We start from the raw sequence: 23,046 nt of genomic DNA, 5'->3' as shown, positions 1-23,046 counted from the left end.
TAATTAAAAAGAGCTTGTGACTAAACCGTAACTCCATTGGATTCTCAAACTTCACCCCACCTCAATCTTGAATGAAGTGCCGCACACATGTTAGACTGTTTCTGCTTGTTTGCAAAGCAAGGGTAAATAAAGAACTGTTTGAATAAGAACAGTGTTGTCTTTACTCAAGTAAATTAAAGCACTTTCTATACTGTATACCAATGTTTTATGTATTGGAGGAGCAGAGAGTCTTAGTCTTGCATTTGCCGTCCAGTTATAGCCAATACTGGCTTAAATAGCTTGAGCAAAGAAGCATTCAATCTTTTATTACAAGAGATTTTTGTCAAATGATGGAAAAAACTGAGCGTCCACATAGCTACAATAAACAACCTGTAATTTGATGAAAACTTAATGCGGTGCATTTACTGCTTCAGATCCGGCCGTTCTAATGACACGGACAAAACACGTACGTTTGACATTCGCTGGTTGTTACGTTAAGGGGATTAATCGTTTTAGGTTTTTTACTTGGGACTCTAATTTTGAAAAATTACCTGACTAAGCAAGGGAGCAGCCATTTTAGTTTCAGTTTGCTTAGCTCTCTCAAGCATTAAGCTCCATGTGACTGCTGCTCCAGTTTTTCTTTAATGTTTATGCCTTCGAAAGCATTGTCAGTAAGTAATCATTGTAAAATGTGTAAACTGAGGATATTTTATTTATTTCCTATGCTATATTGGTAATAATTAAGTGTTGTTTTATTCACCAATTGCTCAACTGGTAACTATGCTCTGTTAGCCTTTATATTGTGTATATATTTTGTATTCTGTTTACTAAAAGCACTTTATTTGTGTATTGTTTTTGATAGTTTCACTCTCCTTTGAAGCATATTGGAGTAAACATCAGGAGTTTTGAAAAACTACACCCTGACTCCAGTCTTTATTTGAAGGGAGTTTGGCTTGCTGCTGAATTGTGTTCACACATATAGAAACGCACAAGGAGAGCAGTAAAGTGAAATGACATAAACTCAGCTGGCTGAACATCTTGGCAGACCCATACAGCAGCAAGTAGCGAGCATCATGGCTGAAAGGTATTCAAAAGAAACATCACGAAAGATACAAATTAAAAGTAACAGCACATCTGACAAATCTTCTAAAAGTTCCATAAGAACTTCAAGATCCTCAAGATCTTCAGTTGGTGTTGCTGCAGCACGTGCTAGAGCTAAGGCAGAGGCTGCACGAGCACGAGTTACTTTTGCAGAGAGAGAAATTGCGATTAAGGTGGACACAGCCAGATTACAAGCTAACTTGGAAGCCCTGCATCTGGAAAAAGAGGCTGCAGCTGCTAGTGCAGAAGCAGATATTTTAGAAGCAGCAGCAGAGTTTGAGGATGAGGAGCCGTATGAAAGGAAAAGTCACTCTTCATCTGCACAAAGCACAGAAAAACGTGTTTGTGATTATGTCAGGGACCAAGCTACATATCTTAGTGAGCAGGCCGACTTAGCAATTGATCAGTCTCACGATTGCAAATCTGAACCAGACCAAGTAACGGATCAGAACCAGTTAATCTCTCAAACTGAACCAAATATAGTGCATGTGAATGATAGCCAGTATGTCGTACTTGATGCATGTTCTTCATCTTCATCTCCAAGAGTGCCAAAACTGCAAAAAGTAAAACTCCAAAGAAACGTGAAAGAGGAGTCAAAAGAAATATCAGTCAGCAATAAATGGCAGCAACAGCCTAAGTGCAGTGGTGTATCAGGATCTTTGCCACAACACTCTGAAACTTCAGGCATGATGGACCTAGTGAAATATCTTGCACGCCGTGAGCTGGTGAGCAGTGGTTTAACACGCTTTGATGATCGCCCTGAAAGTTACAGAGCCTGGAGGTCCTCTTTTTTCAACACAATCAAAGACTTGGGTCTTACAGCCAGTGAGGAGCTAGACTTGTTGTCAAAGTGGCTTGGTAAAGAATCTTCAGAATATGTGAGACGTCTCAGGGCAGTTCACATAGCAAACCCAGACACAGCCTTGAAAATGGTCTGGAACAGGCTTGATGAATGTTACAGCTCACCTGAAGTAATCGAAAGTGCGCTGTTTAAGAAGTTAGACAGTTTCCCCAGGATTTCAGGTAAGGACAACCTCAAACTAAGAGAGCTCGGAGATCTTTTAATGGAGCTGCTCTCAGCCAAGGAAGACGGCTATCTACCAGGTTTAGCCTACTTAGACACTGCTCGCGGCATCAGGCCCATTGTTGAAAAACTGCCATACACCTTGCAAGAGAAATGGATTTCTCAAGGCTCAAAGTTTAAAGAAGAATTTGGTGTCACTTACCCTCCTTTCTCGTTCTTTACTCAATTCATTTGCAATCATGCTAAAACACGTAATGATCCCAGCTTTGCCTTTTCCAGTAGTTGCCGCCCACAGTATGAAGGACCCATTGTAAAACACACTAACTTCAAGACGCCAGTGTTGGTAAACAAAACCGAAATCTCTCATAGTGCGTCCCAAGACAGAAAGCCTTCTAAAGATGATCCAGCCAAATACTGTCCCATCCACAACAAAACCCACCCTTTAAGGAAATGTCGAGGCTTCAGATTGAAAACAATCGATGAGCGAATAGCATACCTAAAAGAGCAAGGGATCTGCTTCAGGTGCTGCTCATCATCATCACACTTTGCTCGCGATTGCAAAGTCATTCTAAAGTGTGATGAGTGCAACAGTGACAGTCACAACTCAGCTTTGCATCCTGGTCCACCCTCATGGGCGCCCAAAATCCAAAGTCCTCCATTACTGCATGGCGGGGAGGATGTAAGAGAAATTCCAGTAACACAAGAGGTGAGCTCCCTTTGCACTGAAGTTTGTCACGGCCTTTCCACAAAATCTTGCTCCAAAATATGTCTTGTCAATGTGTTTCCTGAAGGGCATCCTGAAAATGCAGTAAAGATGTATGCTATGCTCGACGATCAGAGCAACAGATCTCTGGCCAGGTCAAGATTTTTCGACATATTCAACATCAATAGTAAAGCATCTCCTTACAGCCTAAAGACATGTGCTGGGTTGATTGAGTGTTCAGGAAGAAAAGCAAATGGTTATCGGATTGAAGCAGCAAAGGGTGGAATTAGTCTTGCACTTCCAGTATTAATTGAATGTGACGAAATACCCAACAACCGTGATGAAATTCCAACACCTGAAGCTGCTCTCCATCAACCTCACCTCAAGCATATTGCATCTGAAATCCCAGCTCTGGACCCTGAAGCCCACATCCTACTGTTGCTTGGACGAGACATACTTAGAGTTCATAAAGTGAGGAAACAAATTAACGGCCCACACAACACACCCTTTGGCCAAAAACTCGACCTAGGATGGGTGCTGGTTGGTGAAGTATGCCTAGGAGATGTGCACAAGCCCAGTGTTTCAAGTTTCAAGACGAACATCTTAGAAAATGGAAGACCCTCACTGTTTATTCCTTGTACAAGTCACGTACACATTAAAGAAAACATCACCAGCAACTTAACAGCTCTGCAAACAGCTCATGACTTCGAAACCCACTGGAACATGAACACAGACAAGCTTGGTCAGACTCTATTTAAAAGATCAGAGAACGACAACAAGCCTGCACTCTCCATCGAGGACGAAGTCTTTCTAAAGATTATGGAGAAAGATGTTTTCCAGGATAATTCCAACAGTTGGGTGGCACCTCTTCCCTTTAGGTCTCCACGGCCAGTTCTTTCGAACAACAGAGATCAAGCTTTAAGCCGCCTCTCTTCCTTGCGACGTACCCTAGAACGGAAGCCAGATATGAAAGAACAGTTTGTAACTTTCATGCAAAAACTATTCGACAGTGACCATGCAGAACTTGCAGCTCCACTACCAAAGGCAAATGAATGCTGGTACTTACCTCTATTCGGAGTCTATCATCCCAAAAAACCCGATCAGATCAGGGTAGTATTTGACTCCAGCGCACGGCATGAAGGTATCTCTCTCAATAATGTGCTCCTCACTGGACCAGATCTTAATAACAGCCTCATTGGTGTCCTGATGCGCTTCAGGAAAGAGTCTGTAGCAGTGATGGCAGACATACAACAAATGTTTCACTGTTTTGTTGTGAGAGAAGATCATAGAGATTACCTACGCTTCCTATGGTACCGTGATAATGACCTTAACAAGGACATTGTTGAATACAAGATGAAAGTCCACGTGTTTGGCAACAGCCCATCCCCGGCAGTAGCAATTTACTGCCTAAGACGAGCAGCAGAGAAGGGTGTGCCGCAACATGGTCAAGACACCAGACACTTTGTGGAACGTGGATTCTATGTGGATGACGCACTAATTTCCTTGCCAACTGAAGAGGAAGCAATAGACCTACTAAAGAGAACACAATCATCCCTCTCCGAATCAAACCTGCGGTTGCACAAGATTGTATCCAACAGTCTACAAGTACTCAAAGCATTCCCAACTGAAGATCACGCAAAGGACATCAAAGACCTCGATCTCAGTGGAACAATTATGCCTACACAACGCAGCCTTGGTCTGAATTGGGAAACTGCGACTGACACATTTACATTCAAAGTATCAGTCAACGACAAACCATTCACACGCCGTGGTGTCCTATCGGTAATCAATAGTCTCTTTGATCCTCTCGGTCTTGTGGCTCCTGTCACTATACAGGGGAGGTTTTTACTCAGAGAGCTATCCATTGAAGGAACAGACTGGGATGAACTTTTGCCACAAGAGAAACGCGGTGAGTGGGAATCATGGAGACATTCATTGAAAGACTTGCAACACCTCCACATTCCTCGTCCTTACGCACCCAACTCCCATTCAAAGGCAAAGCACAAAGAAATCTGTGTTTTCTCTGATGCGTCAACAAAAGCCATAGGAGCTGTAGCATATCTCAGGGCAGTAGATGGAGATGGACAGATCAGCATTGGCTTCATCTTAGGAAAAGCAAAACTGACGCCAAAAGACCAGCCTACTATACCCCGATTAGAGCTTTGTGCAGCAGTCTTAGCAGTGGAGGTAGCAGAACTCATTGTTCAAGAGATTGACTTCAAACCAGATGCTATTACCTTCTACTGTGATAGCAAAATTGTACTTGGCTACATCTATAACGAAACTAAACGTTTCTACGTCTATGTCCACAACAGGGTACAGAGAATCAGACAATTTTCAGAACCAAAGCAGTGGCGATACATACCCACAGAGCACAATCCCGCTGACATTGCTTCTAGATCCATCCATGCATCTCAACTCGTGAAATCTAACTGGTTTACAGGTCCGGCATTCCTGCATAAGTCACATGAAGATGACTTCATTATGACAGATAACTTTGCACTTGTGGACCCAGATTCAGATACAGAAATCAGGCCAATGGTGACAGCTTGCCACTCAGAAATTAAGGATAAACAACTCACCTCTGACAGGTTTCAGAGATTCTCCTCTTGGAAATCCTTACAGAGAGCCATTGCATCGCTCATCCATGTAGCTTGCTCTTCTAAATCCACCAATGAATCTGATACATGCAGCGGTTGGCATCTTTGTTCAAAAGCACACAATGTAGGTGAGCTGCTAAAAGCCAAGAATGTGATAATCCGCTCTGTGCAAAAGGAATCATTCAGTAAGGAGATTGAAACACTCTCTAAGGGAGGAAACATAAGCAGCAAAGTTCCACTCTCAAAACTGAATCCTTTCTTAGATGAGGACGGCCTACTCAGAGTCGGAGGCAGATTAAAACTGGCAGATTTAAGCTACCCAGAAAAAACCCCAGTCATATTACCTGGCAAGCATCACGTTTCTGCATTACTCATAAGGCACTACCATGAACGCGTGGAGCACCAAGGCCGCGTATTCACAGAGGGGGCCGTTCGTGCTGCTGGATTATGGCTTATTGGAGGCAAGAGATGCATAAGCAGTATTCTTCATGCATGTGTAACCTGTCGTAAACTTCGTGGTAAACTAGAAGTGCAGAAAATGTCAGACTTGCCACCAGAACGACTAAGTGTGTCACCACCGTTTACTTACACTGGCTTAGATGTCTTTGGCCCTTGGACAGTGGTAGCTCGCCGCACAAGAGGAGGTCAAGCTCACAGTAAACGCTGGGCGGTGCTTTTCACCTGCATGAGCACCCGTGCAGTTCACATTGAAGTCATTATGTCTATGGACTCTTCGAGTTGTATCAATGCACTTCGCAGGTTTTTCGCGATCCGTGGCCCTGCAAAACAACTGCACTCTGACTGTGGAACTAATTTCATTGGCGCTTGCAACGAGCTTGAATTCCACAAAGTGATTAAGGAAACCAAGGTGCAAAGATACATCAATAACGAAGGATGCACATGGGTTTTCAACCCACCACACTCCTCACATATGGGAGGCGTATGGGAGCGAATGATTGGTCTGGCTCGTAGAATTCTTGACTCAATGCTGATGCGGGAAGGACACTCTAACCTCTCTGATGAAGTGCTTTGTACACTTATGGCAGAAGTGACAGCCATTATTAACAGTAGACCTCTAGTACCTGTTTCTATGGATGCAGACTCACCCTTGATACTTACCCCTGCAATGCTCTTAACACAAAAAGCAGGTTCTCCACCTCCAGCAGGAAACTTCTCCGAAAAGGACATCTACAAACGCCAATGGCGGCAAGAACAGAGCCTAGCCAACCAATTCTGGTGTCGCTGGAAACAGGAATATCTGCAAACACTGCAAGTTCGTCACAAATGGCAGGATCCATACCCAAACATCCAGGGGGGTGACATAGTACTACTTAAGGACAATCAAGTAGCCCGAAATGAATGGCCTATGGCACTCGTCACAAGTATTTTCCCTGTTCAAGATGGAAAGGTTCGAAAAGTTGAACTTAAAGTGACTAAAGAAGGGTCCAGCAAAACTTTCTTCAGGCCTATATCTGAAGTCATTCTCCTGCTCAGAAAATAAGAAAACTCCTTTAAACAGATGGTTATACATGACATCTTTATAGATGTCAGGCGGGGAGTGTTACGTTAAGGGGATTAATCGTTTTAGGTTTTTTACTTGGGACTCTAATTTTGAAAAATTACCTGACTAAGCAAGGGAGCAGCCATTTTAGTTTCAGTTTGCTTAGCTCTCTCAAGCATTAAGCTCCATGTGACTGCTGCTCCAGTTTTTCTTTAATGTTTATGCCTTCGAAAGCATTGTCAGTAAGTAATCATTGTAAAATGTGTAAACTGAGGATATTTTATTTATTTCCTATGCTATATTGGTAATAATTAAGTGTTGTTTTATTCACCAATTGCTCAACTGGTAACTATGCTCTGTTAGCCTTTATATTGTGTATATATTTTGTATTCTGTTTACTAAAAGCACTTTATTTGTGTATTGTTTTTGATAGTTTCACTCTCCTTTGAAGCATATTGGAGTAAACATCAGGAGTTTTGAAAAACTACACCCTGACTCCAGTCTTTATTTGAAGGGAGTTTGGCTTGCTGCTGAATTGTGTTCACACATATAGAAACGCACAAGGAGAGCAGTAAACTGGTTAAAAACCTTGTAACTCTATTTGAGCTTGATTTTGATAAAATGTCAATAATATAATGACACATGCAAGTGTCTGACCATTTAGAAAGCCCCAATATCAACTTTGATGATACAGTCAGTGCATGTACATGCACCCTCATAATGCGATTATAAAGGGATTTGGGGGATTTGGGGATGTTTACCTCATGTAAACGCAATACTTTGATTAAACTAATGCAATAAAGCTCATAATCGTAGTAACAAGATTCGCATTAAAGGGATAGTTCACCCAAAAATTAAAATAAGCCCATGATTTACTCAACCTGAAGCCATCCTAGATGTATATGACATTCTTCTTTCAGACGAATACAATCAGAGTTATATTAAAAATGTCCTGGCTCTTCCAAGCTTTATAACGGGAGTCAATGGGTATATATTTTTGGAAGTCCATCAAAGCGCATCCATCCATGATAAAAGTTCTCGAAACGTCTCTGAAAAAAGAATGTCATATACACCTAGGATGGCTTCAGGGTGAGTAAATCATGAGCTAATTTTCATCTTTGGGTGAACTATCCCTTTAAACCATGTGGCATACACCGATTTTAATCGCAATAAACATGAGCACCTTAATTGCATTATTACCACTCTGACCAAAGTGTGCATGTGTTCACACAACTACATGAATGAACTATGTGACATTATTCTGAAGTTTTCTCTTCTCCAGATCGCTAAACTCTGTCAACACAACTCGCTGCTCAGTCTCTGCTCTATAACTTCATCCAGTAGACAAAACGAACGTGACGGAAGAGTAAGCAAACCCAGAATTGCGATGTTTATCACAGCGCCGAATAATATCCAGTATGTCCATAAAAATGTACTTTGAATTTTTTTTGAGTAGATTAAAACAATGGCTGGTAACATGCATACTGTATGCCTGTCTGAGTGTGGTATAATCATAATTATTAGCGAATAATCAGAATAATGAAAATTGCATGTAAACTGGAGTGAAGACTTCTGCTCGTGTCATGAAAACATTAAGACCTTCCTCTGATTATTATAAATAATCGCGTTATTCTTGCACATGTAAACGTAGTCAGTCTTTTATTATTTGAAAAATACAGTTTTTCCATTTTCTGAAAAGTAGGTTTCCGCCTGACCGTGACGATGTGTACAAAAACTCATTCATTATGGAATCATTAAGGAACCGGATTTGTTAAGTGAAATCCAAATGAAATTCCTTACAATTCTCATCATGACAGAAATTGCTGTAATTACTGTAGATCTCAGCAGTGAAGGTGGTAATAGGAGCCGCTCCCACACAGTTTTTTTTTTTCTTTCCAACGCTGTGTTAGGGGATTTAGTTTCCTTTCATCTATTTTCTCATTAATCTCAAACCCACTTGCTAGAGACTTTCTTGATATTTTCTCAGTGTATTCCAGCAGGAGCGAGATGTTTTCCCTGGCCGTCTTAACTGCGCAACTGCAATAATGTATCGCCAGGACCCAATCGATTGGTCCTGATTGATACAGCCATGGATTCCTTAGCAAGCAATTTCAGCAACGGCTCAGACAAGAGCTACTACACAAAGGCAAGGCAGAGAGAAGTTTACTGCAGTTTTTAAAAGGACACGCATTGATTAGCATGGTCATTAGGACAGATGAATGATCCTACGGAAAAACTCTACAGTGCACTGAAGAGGCCGAGAACTAGGAGGACACAAAAACACACTTGTGTTAAATCAAGCTTCAAGTTATCTAGACAAGTTTTTCGTTATATGCATCTAAAATTGATGTGTACAAAAATTGATTCTACAATCAGAATCTGAGTCATTTATCATCATGGTCGTCATCTCTCAAACGTCCTTCCAGGCTCAGTGTCACCTCATGAACCACTAAATGTTAAAAGGGCCATTTCATGGAAAACATTCATTTTAATACATCGATTATGTTTATGTATGACATACTGCAGCAAAACCGAGTCATCTAGAAATCATACTGATCTCAGAATTATGAACATATTAAAGTTTGAGTGTCCATGTTAACATATCAACACCTGGATCACATTTGAGGTTAGATATTCATAACAATGGTCATTTACATAAAGTAAATGTTTTTTTTAAATACATTTTAGTGCCATATTTTTGGTGCAAGAAATCTTGTTAAACATTCTAAAATAAACGAATAAACTAAACAAAATTAAAAAAAAGTAGAATATAATCTTTATAAGCTCTGTTTGTGAAGGTAAGAGCTTTGTGTGTGTGGCTCAGGTATACTCTACATTATGGGGTAAAAAAGTCCATACAAAGACGGCAATAACCAAAAATCCTTGTGGGGGCATTTTTTGGTCCCCAACACCCCATGAGGAAAGCAGCTTATAAATCATACCAAGTGATTTTTTTTTTTCTTTTTTGGAAAGTAAATGAAAAGAAAAATGCAGAAGGTTTTCTGTGATGGGTAGCTGAGAGTTAGGGGATTGAATATACAGTTTGTACACTATAAAAATCATTTCGTGTTTGTGTGTGTTTAAAAGTGTTTTGCAAAGGACCACCTACCTGCAATACTAGCAAAGATTTCGCTGACACCAATGAGGACGTATTGAGGGACTTGCCACCATATAGGTAGATCGGCTGCATAGTATATAACTCCCCCGAGTGACTGCGGGATGGGATCTCGTGTGCGGACAATGTCCAGCCTCTTTGTCTCTAAAATGCCTGAGAGGGGCAAGAAAGAGGGTATAAGATAAAAATGACTAATAAATACCTCATAACAGTTCAGAAACATATGGTATGGAACAAATCAGCATATTAGAATGATTTCTTGAAGGATCACGTGACACTGAAGACTGGCGTAGCAGCTGCTCAAAATGCAGCTTAACCATCACAGGAATGAGGAATAATAATTAATTTTTATTTACATTGTAAATTAATTTAAAATAAATGCAGCTTTGGTGAGGATAAAAAACCTTACCAATCCCAAACATTTGAATGGTAGTGTATATGGTAGTGTATATACAGTAAGTACAGCAAATAAATCAAAAATAAATCAACTATTGAGTGCCCTGCTTTCTAAATATTGGCAGCAGCCATTGAAAAACAAGGTGTTAATTAAGCATGTGTGTGTTAGGGTGCTAGATCAGATACATATGTGCACGTCTGGAGGGAAAGTGCATCTAACAGTGAATGAAAAAAGTATGAACAGTCCATTAATGGATTAAGTGTCAGGTCAATGCCAGCGCTTCACACAGGTCACAAACAGCTTATCTCCTGCACATAAAAACGTGTTCGCACACACACAATTATACCAGGCCGGGTTTAGCAGGTAATCGGAGTGGAGCAGAGATTGTCAGTCTGGTCTATCTAAAAGCTTGATCCAATAATAACCATGTTGCAGGTGCTATTCAGATAACTCCTCATGGGATCCCAATCACACACACATGCACACATTTCCATTTTTGAAGGGGTATGACATTATATTTCATATGCTTAAAATAGCAGGGTGTGATACATCTATAGCGTGCCACTAACACAAAGTGCTTCAGTTAACAAAACAGTAACTTTTTTTCCTCTCTTCCCTCTCATCTTTCATTCCCTCCTCCACCCCTCTCCCAAACACCAGAAGCTCTGATCTGTGGCTGTGGCGTCAGATTTCGGAATACAAATGATGCCTGGAATAAAACAACACTCTTTGGCTAAAAGTGTGACCCGCTGCAGATTACAGTCCTCAAACTCCTGCATTTCCAAGAGATTCTAAACCCAGATTGAAAAAAAACCAACAAAAAACGAAACTTTTATTTCTGGAGAAATTGAACAGAAGTGGAACTGCCCCAAGGCATCGTCTGCTGTGTGGCTGTAGCGTGTGTTTGCAGCTTTGTTGTCGGCACAGCTTGCCGTGGAAATGACTGCTTCCTGAGTGCAGGACAACAAGTGTGTCCAGGTGTGTGGGCATCATCTGTGCCTGCGGGTAAGGTTGGCTTCAGAGCTATGTCACTGCCAAGCACCCATCTGTTTGGAAAATGTTGTGTAAATGTTGTGAGGGGGTTCTGGCAGGGGTATTTTAAAACCCACCTAAGCCCTGCTGGGTTCAGCTACTGGGCAGACACAGATTAAAAGTGCTTCAATGGACTTGAGTTAAGAGGCACAAGCCTTGTGTGTAAGCAAATAAACATACACACATTCATCTGTGCTCTGTGTCAAAACAACTAAAGAAAAAAAGCAAATAATCCAAATTTTCACAATTCAATTAATGCCTTTTTTCCTCAGTGGATATCCAATCAGACTTGAAATTACACTTTTGCATATAACTTTACATATAGTCCTTGTTCTACCATCTAAAGTTCATTGTATTATAAAAGAATCACACAATCCAGACAGAGAGGAATCCAGACAACAAGAAATTAAGGGGGGGGGGGGGGGCGGAGGAAGTATTGGTAAATCTGAGACATACTTTCTGCAAAGTAGAAAGGTGTGCTGGGGTCTGACAAGTCTACATTTCAAATTATGTTAGGAGATAATAGACATTTTCCCAATCTATGACCTCAATTATATGTCACATTACAAACAAAATAAATACCTTTTAAGAGATACAACTCTTTGTCTTTCCTGCTCCTGAGGTCTCATTCAGAACGATGAGTCATGTTTTTATCAGAGATTCAGATAAAAGTTCCAATTATTTTTCATTATTTGTTGATATTTAATTTCATACACATCCTTGGCTCTTTAAATAATTGCCTGCAATTTACCTTTATGTTGCGTGTGCCCACAGGTGAAATTTGTGTGTGTGTGCTGCGTATATTAATGTACTCAAATGGAACTGAGCATTACTGAAAAAAATTATGAAAAATAAAGAGCGAATGGGTACAGAAAAGAAAGAACTGCGTGATCACTATATATTTGGTATTAATGAGGGGCACTAAAAGACTAATTTCCCAAGATATCTCATCTATATAATAAGCGCCATTAGTGGGAGCCATTATGTCACAGGCATACACACTCACCACTCCATGCATCTTAATATACACACACTATATGACTAATAGTTCTCTCACACACTCACCACACACACACACACACACACACTTTTAAAGAATACATTCACACATAGTAAGCATCCTTAAACTATGCTTGTATCAGGTAGCGGTATATTAATGAGTTAGTCTGTGTCATTGAGTGGGAGTACGAAGGATGGGACGCTCTCTTTCTCTCTCAAGAAGGAGAGCATGAGTCCCAAAGGTTCTCATTAGTTTGATCTCTACAACACACACACACACAAAAAGTGTGATATGAACATGGTTTGCACATACTGATTCCGCAAGAGTGTGCCAACGAGTTCCCCCACCCGCCACCCCCCGCTCTTCGCTACATCAAAGCAATGGTTATTATTAGATAATATCTGTATTGTGCACTGCATACTAGACTTACAGTACTCCGTGTTCGGGCTTTGTCATGCAATACTAAGGTCATTTTCTTGTGCATCATTTTAAAACAGTGGTTCTCAGCTGGTTTTGCTACAGGACCCAGATTGTTTTCCCATTGGACATGGAGTGGTGACCCAAAATTGTGACCAAAACTTTGATGCTTCAAAAAGAATAAAGCGTAAGTAAACGGATATTCATTTGAATCGGGCAGACTTGTGAAGTCTTCTTGAAAATAGCTAATGAGGTGTGTTCACGTGTGTCAAGCAAGCATGTTTGAGCTTCCATTTACCATATTTGATGTGTTTTATGTATGCGTGTTGATTAAAGATGTGAATAAAATCCAAAATTAAATATGTTCATCATCTGAAGACTTGGATTAAACTGCTCAATTCACATGGATTATATGTCAAAGTTATGGTGAAATGGACTTTCAAAGAAGGGACAAAAATCTGCATTTGTTTTTCAAAGATGAAGAACTATCCTATGGATTTGCAAATTAGGATAGAATTTTAATTTTTGGGCAAACTTTCTCTTTAAGTAGTTTTGCTCATGTTTTTGAGGATTAGGGTATGTCACACAACCTATCCATGTTAGCATCTGCCTAATTTCCCCACTTCTATCACTCCTTCTCTTTACCTCTGTACAGATAAAACGTTGTCGGGATAATTCCCGTTCACATGGCTACGTGGAAGCGATAAATAATTCTTTATTATACATGTTTAAGGCCAGACAAGTAGTTTGTTGAGGGTTGGTTTGAAAAGAAGGACTACACATCTGCGCACATATATATACACAAGTACGCATACCTATAGACTAAACACGTGATGCGCATGTGCACACCGTCAGCATTTTGTGGGTTTGCGTTTTTGAGGTTTGTGCAGAGATAACCTTTTTTTTATTTTTATTTTTTTACATTTTTTCAAGGCTTGCACCTTGGAATCTATTTCAGGGTTTGCGTTCTCGAGCCACGGTGTTGTGTTAGCGGGCCCCAAGTTAATAACTAATGATCATTGCAACGGAAGTGAATCAATCATGCAAAACTAACTTAGATGGACAATAAATTTATTCTAGAGCTGCTGTAAAGCCAAAACAATCTCTGTTACTGTAATTTCCTATTATCACTGTAAAGCTGCTTTGAAACAATCTATTGTTAAAATGAAGCTATATAAATGAAGGTGACTTGACTGATGAACAGATACTGACAGAATATCTGAATAACAGAATAACAAAATACTGTAAGTTTAGTGAATTCCTTTTAAGCTTTTTTGTTGCCATCCTAACCATAGACAATTAGTTTCGTATTTGCATGAACATTTCTTTTGTTAATGTATTTACTATTAAAAACAGACAACTAAAGTGGGAACTTTTTAAATAGTATATATTTAGTCTACTTGCTACTTGCCATTGCATGTCATATGCAAGTGCAATTATCAGGTAATGACGGACCATTTGTTTTGGACAGATTTATAAAATGCCACTGGAAACAAGATAAATGCAATAATATGTTTTGGTCTGATTTCCAAGAAGAAAAAGGTGAACACATGTGTTAAAATTGTACTTTGTCAGCTTTTAGGCATACTTTAGCCTGTAGATGACCTTAAAACTAACAAACATGCACTAAAAGCCACTTACATTTTATGTAATCAAGTTGCTGGTCTGTGATTAGTCTTATGAATCAGACCATCCTTGAACTGTATATGCTGGTACGCTGTCTAGTGCACACAAAATTGGCAAGGGCATTCTCAAAACTGCAACCTCAAATCTGATTGATTGGCTTTACTCGATTTCCAGGGGTGCTTCGGGGTGCACAGGTTTATCAGTAAACCAGAAAATATTGTGTTTACAACATCTCATGCTGTTAGAATGAGTTTTCTAAAGAAAGACCTATAAGCTGGATTTGGAAAAGTTTGAAGGACTCAATCTTTGAACAAGTTTACATGCATGGCCTCCCACTGTTTGCGTTGTATAAACTGACAGCAAGTAAGATCACATCAATTATGTTTTGTTCTGAGAGTTACATTAAACTATGGTAAGTTGTTTAACACATTATTCAGAGTGAATATTTCTAAGTGAGTGGTTGTCGGCCTGAAACATCTGCGATGTGGACTACGCTTTATGTTGTATCAGACATCTTAGAAAACAAGTATCAATATATTACAGTGAAAACAAATCAAGTGAAGTTAACACCTGAAAACTGCAATCATGCAGCAAATCACTTGACGCCAGTCTCACATTATTTTGACTGTTTAGAGTTGTTCTGAACTTTGGGGTGTTTACTGCTTAAAGAATCCCTCATGATGACTACAAACACACATTTATTCAGTTTGATGGCAGCTTAGAAACGTCTAAACCTTTCTCTCCCTCGTCGTGCAGAGTTTGACAGTGGTTTAAAAGAGTCAGGGAGAGTCAAAGAAAGAAAGAAAGACAGGGTGGGAGAGAAAAATATTCATACTTTCCTCACACTCCAGAGCGCATCTCCCAAAACTCATCTCACTCAAAAAGTGCTTTAGTCTGAAATATGTCAATGTCTGGATACAGCGCACACTGTCAGGCTGACTAAGCTCAGTTTAATCCACTGGGCAGAGCTGGAATTGGACTGGGGACTGACTGGAGTTCTGGGCGCAGTCAGACTGAACAATGAGATACTGCGACCTGTCAACGGTGTCTTCTTCTACAACCTCCGAACAGGCACTCTACGACACTCTCAACATGTGACTCCAACTTTCGTGTATGTGTGGACACAATCTCAAAACGTGTTGTCTTCGTAGCAAAGTATCAACTGCATACAGAACTTCAGACGGACAAGCAAGCCAAAAAACACTTGGAAGGAAAGTGCTGAAATATTGGAGAGATTGCTGGGCCTCACGATCTAGTAAGCCGCCTACACAAAGAGCTCTGTTTGATCTTCTGATGTGAAGGTCATCTCAAAACTGTAGTTAGCAAGATTATGCTCCTATCTTAGATCAAGTCTCAATATTAAGGATTTTTTTCTTTTTGCTCAATTGGGACAGTAATGCAGCTTTGTACTGCCAATATTTTCATGGCACTACAAAAAATAATGTATTAATGTTTGGCAGAAAGAAACATTTTCCATTAAATATTAGATTTATACAAAATATTTTAGAATTGAGCATCAACAGGGAGAAAAAAATATATTGACTATACAAATTTCCATGGTGTTCCCATGAACTTTTAAACTACTTTTGTTTCAGTTTTTTGAGTTTCAGGACTATTAGGTTCTTCATTTGCAATTATACCTCAAATTATTATACAGTTAAATCACGCTACACTATTTTCTTCCAGTTTGTGAATGTAAAGCTTTCACAGTGTTACCGTTTTGTTTATAATTCTTACCATTCAAACCTACTGGGACCTAGTTTAACGATCTGAAACAAATCTAAAATGGGTTGGTCTGAAGTAGCTACATTACTCATAGGTGTGGTTTGGGCGAAACATGAAATAAACCAATCAGAGTGTCACCTCACATTCCCTTTAAAAGCAGGCGGAATTGTTTTCTGAAACTCCAAAATAGCACCAGGGAACGTTTGCGCCGGAACACACCGCCTCTTTCCGCTGATCCACTCCCGGAAGCGCAAGTTCATTCCCTAATTTACCGACGTGCGTCTGGTGAGGGAAAAGTCCGCTGTGCATCGGGTGCAAAATAGGTATGATACATGCGTCAGTGTACAAAGTCAATGCGCTGGGTGCAAGACAGGGCCCACTATCTCCTTCTTGAAATTTTAAATCATAATCCATTTAAAACTTTTGTTGTGTGGCATAATTACATCAGTGATGTTTATAAGGCATAAAACATAAAAATAATCAACAAATGTAAGGCGTAGCGACAGTTCTGTCAACAGGTCTGTAACTTTCACACTGGTTCTGGGCCAGCCTTATTGTTGAGCACTGAAGATACCTCATTTAGATCAACTTTTTATGTAACATCAAGCATATCATTTACATTTTACATTTACATTTATTCATTTATGTAAGTCGCTTTTATCCAAAGCGACTTACAATTGCTATATTTCAGAGGTCGCACGCCTCTGGAGCAACTAGGGGTTAAGTGTCTTGCTCAGGGACACATTGGTGTCTCACAGTGGATTCGAACCCGGGTCTCTCACACCACAGGCATCTTATCCACTGCGCCGCCATCACCACCCCATCTCCATCTCAAATCGCCAAAAAATGTAGTCGAGGTAGACAGGGTAGATTTTGAGATAGAAGAAACAACAAGTGAGAAGATATTTAAAGTTCCTCTGCAAAAATATGTTAAAAGGGAAGGTGAGAATAATGAAAAGAGCAAAAGTGCTGATTCAGGTTGGTATTTTCCTGGACGGTGGGCAGTATGAATATTAACTGTCAGAACAAGCGGGGATATCGATCCCCCCTCTGCAGGGTTCAATAGAGCCGGCTCAAGGTTGGACAGGAGTGACAGAATTCAGAGGAGAGATCAGTGGTCTGTGAGAATGTGTCAAGAGCATGTGGGTGTTTGTGGGTGAGTCATTCTACATCGAATCTCTGCCATCTTGGAGTCACTGTACCTTATCTGACGGATGGAAATGGCGTAACCTCTCTGAGGTGAACTCATTCCTTAGTTTTAGGTGAACAGTACTAAGAAAACACGATTTGACACAATTGTCCGTGTGGATATATTTTGATATTTTACAAATCTCTATCAAAATAATGACTCGGCATATTGATGTCACAGAGTTTATCAGCTCGATCTGTGATGCAGGTTGTCTCAATGTGTTTCACTAGAGACTATTTGTCCTGGACATTTTATTTTGTACATTCATTTTGTTTTGGACTTGACACATGATGATGGATCCATACACCACTCTTGTCGTGTTGTCTGTAGCATGAACAGTCCTGTGATTAAAAATGCAGTGTTTGGTTCACGTCAAACATACTGTAACTAAGCATACAGTATTGTATAGCAAAAAGTTATACTTTAGTTTGTCTGTCCATAATGCATCGTACCACAATACTTGAGGATCATCCAGGTGCTTCTTAAAGGGATAGTTCACCCAAAAATAAAAATTCTGTCATAATTTACTCACCCTCGTGTTGTTCCAAACCAGTAAGACTTTTGTTCATCTTCGGAACACAAATGAAGATATTTGAATAAAATCTGAGCCTGTTCTGTACTCTCCATTGACAGCTACTGTAGGCAACTACCACTATGGCCCTTCAAAAAAGTTCATAAAGATATCGTAAAACTGATCGATATGAATTGAGCAGTATAGTCCAAATTTTCTGAAGAGACACGATCACTTTATATGATGAACAGATTAAATGCAGGCATTTATTCACATATAAACATTGATCAGCAAACATAAACAGAAGCTCAACTGTACTTGCTTGATGCACAAGACAAAACCTCACTGGTTCTTGTGGAAGCTCAAGCGTGCTGAGTAACACGAGAAAGAACCTCATTGGTTCTTGTGGAAGCTCAAACATGCTTTGTAACACAAGAACGAACCTCATTGGTACTCACACGTCAAGCGAACATGTCAATCCGTTTATCATAACTGATGTGTGAGTTGATGAATGTTTATTAAGCGATTGTTTCTCATCAGGAAATTTGGACTAAACCGCTCTATTCATATGGATCAGTTTTACAATATCTTTATGAACTTTTTAAAGTGTCAAAGTGGTAGTTGTGTAGCTATCAATGGATGGAGAGAAATCACTCAGATTTTATTAAAAATATCTTAATTTATGTTCTGAAGAAGAACAAAAGTCTTACTGATTCGAGACGACATGAGTTACTTATAGTTATAGTTAGTAGAGTGTCTAAAGTGGACTATCGAAATAAAGTGTTACCATAAATCTTACTGAATCTTAACCTTTGAAACGGTAGTTTAATGTTTATGCTTTGTAAACAGAAAGGAGCATTGGTTATAAAAAGCTAGTGCAATACAATGTAAACACCATATTATTGGCAACTGGTCACATTATGCCTACATGCCAGAGCCCATGAGAAGGACAATTTATTTTTCTGCAAGACTGATATATCATATAAGCATACATCATTTTAAGCATTGTTGTAATCTAATGATTATTTAGTTGTCATTGTGTCAAAACGATAAATGAATAAGTAAAATTAATAATAATTATTACATCAGTCAATATTTGGTAACCAAAGGTATTACTTAAGGCACAGTACTAGACAAAGTTGAAGGGAACATGAATTGACCCCACAAATTCACTCGCTCGAAGTCGGTCTCCCTCACGCGTTTACCGCCATTTCATTCGAGATTACCATATTTATGATGTTGCGATGTACTGAATCGTGAAGTGTATCATATCATGAAGTAGTTGCCTATACCCAGCCCTGAAGTTAAGATTATATTATTGCATAATTTAGGTCTCTGAAATGTGTGTGTTACAGTATGCCACATATAACAGAACACAAACCATATGAACCTTATGAAGTCTGAAATGAAAGTTCACTACCGTGACGGGCCTTTTGACACAAAAACTAACACATTTATTTCAAATGTGTATGCAAATGTCTGCTATCACATTCAAACACTCCCACATCCTCTTACATGAGTCTCAGTTGGTGAAAATTTACAAAGAAGCTTGATACACCCACCCTACCAGCCAACAAAGACACACACACACACACACACACACACACAGTTCATGTGGCTATAGTGCAAGCTGAAGAGCAAAACTCACAGGTTCACAGACTCAGCCATAAATCTTTGTTGTGTGTTGATAATACACTAAACATGTAATTTAGTGTGTTTGTTGTTGACTCACCAGCCGCTACTGCCGAGCACATGACAAAGAACATGCCCACAGCGATTCTCTTCAGAGAGGAGGGCAGCAGGCCTTTACGTTTGAGGATGGGGTCTACCACTTTATCCTTGAGGGGAATCAACATGAGGATCAGCACGGCATCAAACATGGTCAGCCAAGCCGCTGGGAAGCGAAACGATTGCTGAAAACAAAAGGGGAATATAATGAGTCATGTTACAGGACACTAGAGGATGAATAAACAGGAAGCAAGATGTGTGTAAGTCACTCCTAACACTCAGGTGATTCGTTCTTCTCCATTTGTCCTCCACTGAGAAAGTAGTACAAGCCTAAATGTGAATTCTGGTAGGGCATATGAGAAAGAAAGAGAGAGAGAGAGAGATAGCAGGAAACCAAATCATTCCAGCAACCTTAGCGCCCTCATGTGGCCAGTGCTGGATGTAAAACCCATCCAGTAACTGACAGAGGGACAGGTCTCTTAATAGCCCATAAAATAATTACTCAATTGTTAAGTACTTTAATATCACATGGGGATTGAATACCATGCGTCAGAGCACCTGTTTCATAATGAATGGCTGATTGCTCCCCTCACATGCCACTGATGAGTGATGAAAAACCCATCAGAGGGAAGAAAGAAAAAAAAGTGATTGCTTCTGTTCTGAGAGGTTTTATTTCTGTAGAAAAGGATAATGAATGGTGTTTTCCTATGCAAAACCTAGGATGGTTTGGTAATAGTGATAGATTTAGAAATTTGAACTATTTTGACAAAGAAAAAAACTGCCTTAAGGAAATAGATTTTACATGAAGAAAAATTCAGAGTCAAATTTACTTATGCAAAACTTGCTGACAGGAGGTTGCTTGCAGGAGCAGTTTTAAGCACATTGCTATGCGCTTGTTAAGGTCTTCTGGGTGTTTTTTTTAAGTGTGTCACTATAGGTGATTTCCATTTGACAGGAAGTGCCCTGTGAAGTCCACTTTGCAGGGAATTCTGCCATCAAATGTGAGATTCCAATCCAAAGGGAGCAAACAAGGGTACTGCAAACAGCATAGGGAATAGGGGAACATCGATACATCACTTCACAGAAAGTGGAGAGGGAAATTTACCCACCAGTCACTGTGCATCAGTATGTGTTTCATATAAATAAAATAAAGGCGGTTAAACTAAGAAGAGCGTCCAGTGTTATTATGGGGTTTAATTAGTCCCAGTTGTAGTTTGTGGTTGTTCGCGGGTAATAAAAAAATATTAAAAAAGTGTGTGAGATTGATATGTAACAGTTACATCGTGTTCTGTTACACACACACATGTGTTCTGTTATATGTGAAATACTGTAACACACACATTTCTGATAACTGGCCCAAGTCAACAACAAAAAAACCCAGACTCAAATACACAATGTATTATATACACACATGTATATCTCATGAACATAAGATAATTTATATTTATTTACAGAAATATATTATGTCATCATAGCTTCGACTTCTTTGATATGCACGAGTCACAACTCAAGTGTCATCTGTTCGATGACATTGCAGGGTTTTCCAAATGAATGCATTTGTCAAGTGAAGTGAAATTCAACAAATATCCCTTGCTCAGTGAGTAGGGAGCAGTGAACACTGCCTATGGACTCTGTCAGTCAGAACGCAACTTTTGTTGTTGCTATGGTATTCTGGGTGGATGCCAGGGGGTTGCTATGAAGTTGCTGAGGCTTTCTAGGTCTTCTTGATAACTGGCCCAAGTCAACAACAAAAAAAGCCCAGACTCAAATATCTATGTTTGTCTTAAATCATTTTTCTTTGCATGTCTTTCAGCTAAAATCATACATTAAAGGGGTAGTTCACCCAAAAATGAAAATTAAATCATAATTTAGTCGCCCTGGTGTTGTTTTAATGCATAATGCCATTCTTTCTTTTTCGAAACACCAAAGATGTTAATTTTTTTTTAAATGTCCCACTCCCACTCGTCCATATAATGGCAGTGAATAGAGACCAGCACCAAGCTTTAAAAAAAAAAAGACATTAAAGTATCACAGAATGATCCAAAGCGACATGTTGTGTATTCCAAGTGTTCTGGGGGTAAAATAAACCCTTAAATGTAATAGTGTTTGGTTTAAAAAAAAAAAAAAATCTCTTGTGTTCGTTGCATCAAGTTATTGCATCCACATCTTTCATTCTGACTATTAACAGACAAACGGAGTTTCGAACCAGATTGTCAGGTTGTGTGCACGTAGCTGAAGACGAGGATGAAGGAACTTCAAAGTAGTTGATTTACTTACAAAATAAACTTCAGGAACATACAGGAACAAAATAACAAACTCCAGGAATTCAGAGACACAACCATGCAAGGACGACGACCAACAAACACTGAGGGAAAACACAGGGCTTAAAAGAACTGGGACTAATGGGATAATTAACTGAACACAGGTGAAGAAACTGAACACACACGAGGAGCGGGAAAAACTAACAGGACTAAACCAAAATCACAAAGACAGGGGGAAACAAGATCACAGAACATAACTTAACACATAGAAAACGTGACACAGGTATGGTAAACTCAGTGAAGAAAGTAAACGGATACTTTTTTCTATTGGTAGCACTTTATGGTAACACTTTATTTTAAAGTGTCCTTGTTACATATGTTACATGCACTTACCATAGTAGTAACATTAAAATAATGCATAATTACATGCAACTAACCCTCAACCAAATCCTAATTCTACCCTAACCCTATTTACCTTGCCCACATTGTAAGTACAGTGCAGGTAATGTTAAATAGAAGTGCAACCTTTCTGTGCATTGTATTTCATGTTGCGTGTTTATTAATCTTGGTTTCTCACGAGTTGTGCTTTTTTTGAGCGAGTCCGACTGAACTGCGGTGCTTATAGAGTCTCATGAATGTCCAGCCATGCACAGAAGAACAGCCAAGCTCTGGATTTTCGTTAAATAATATGTAAATTTCAGTTTGTTTTTCACCAAACCCAATCATATACCTCCAGAACACTTGAAGTATACGACACTTGTTGTATGGGACCATTCTGTGATACTTTTGCACTTTTTTAAAAGCTTGATGCTGGTCACTATTCACTGCCATTATATATCCAGGGTGCATACAGTATAGTACGTAGCAGGTGTGAGTCAAATGTGTGTTCAATTTCACCAATGAGGGATTGGCCACTTTTAACTCTGACTATGAGTATTTTCACTTCGGAAACCACAGGAAACCATGTACTCATTTGCTGCACAGACAGGGCTTGATGATACGAATGAGCAGATGTGGGTAGACACTGTACGCACGTAGCAAAAGTTAAAAACAACCCGATCCATTCTTGTCTTGATCTGATTGGTTGAAATTAATTCGAACACACTGCACAATATGTCGCCATCTGTATTGTTTAAT

General features: G+C 39.5%; 2 protein-coding genes across 2 annotated transcripts in view; one reads left to right on the top strand and one right to left on the bottom strand.

Annotated features, from left to right (window-relative positions):
• The window catches only part of slc15a4 (solute carrier family 15 member 4), a 78,854-nt gene that overhangs the window by 40,457 nt on the left and 15,351 nt on the right, over nt 1–23,046 (bottom strand). Inside the window, exons 6-7 of the mRNA XM_077222803.1 lie at nt 19,653–19,833; nt 10,018–10,176 (exon numbers count right to left, since the gene is read on the bottom strand). Of these exons, the coding sequence (XP_077078918.1) occupies nt 10,018–10,176; nt 19,653–19,833 (340 nt within the window). The remainder of the gene's footprint in view (nt 1–10,017; nt 10,177–19,652; nt 19,834–23,046) is intronic.
• Nucleotides 563–7,395, top strand: LOC143732105 (uncharacterized). Its single transcript, XM_077222798.1, has 2 exons — nt 563–650; nt 842–7,395. The coding sequence occupies exon 2, from the start codon at nt 1,053–1,055 to the stop codon at nt 6,906–6,908; it is 5,856 nt and encodes a 1,951-aa protein (XP_077078913.1). The 5' UTR covers nt 563–650; nt 842–1,052; the 3' UTR covers nt 6,909–7,395.

The sequence above is a fragment of the Siphateles boraxobius genome, unplaced genomic scaffold, assembly GCF_051911475.1.
Source record: "Siphateles boraxobius isolate OS27281-9 unplaced genomic scaffold, OSU_SipBor_1 9, whole genome shotgun sequence".
Taxonomy (NCBI): domain Eukaryota; kingdom Metazoa; phylum Chordata; class Actinopteri; order Cypriniformes; family Leuciscidae; genus Siphateles; species Siphateles boraxobius.
The sequence above is the reverse complement of the archived record's forward strand: the minus strand, read 5'-3'. Positions and strand labels throughout refer to the sequence as shown.

Coding starts and splice junctions, on each gene's coding strand:
- LOC143732105 (XM_077222798.1), top strand. CDS start 1,053: ATGGCTGAAAGGTATTCAAAAGAAACATCACGAAAGATACAAATTAAA.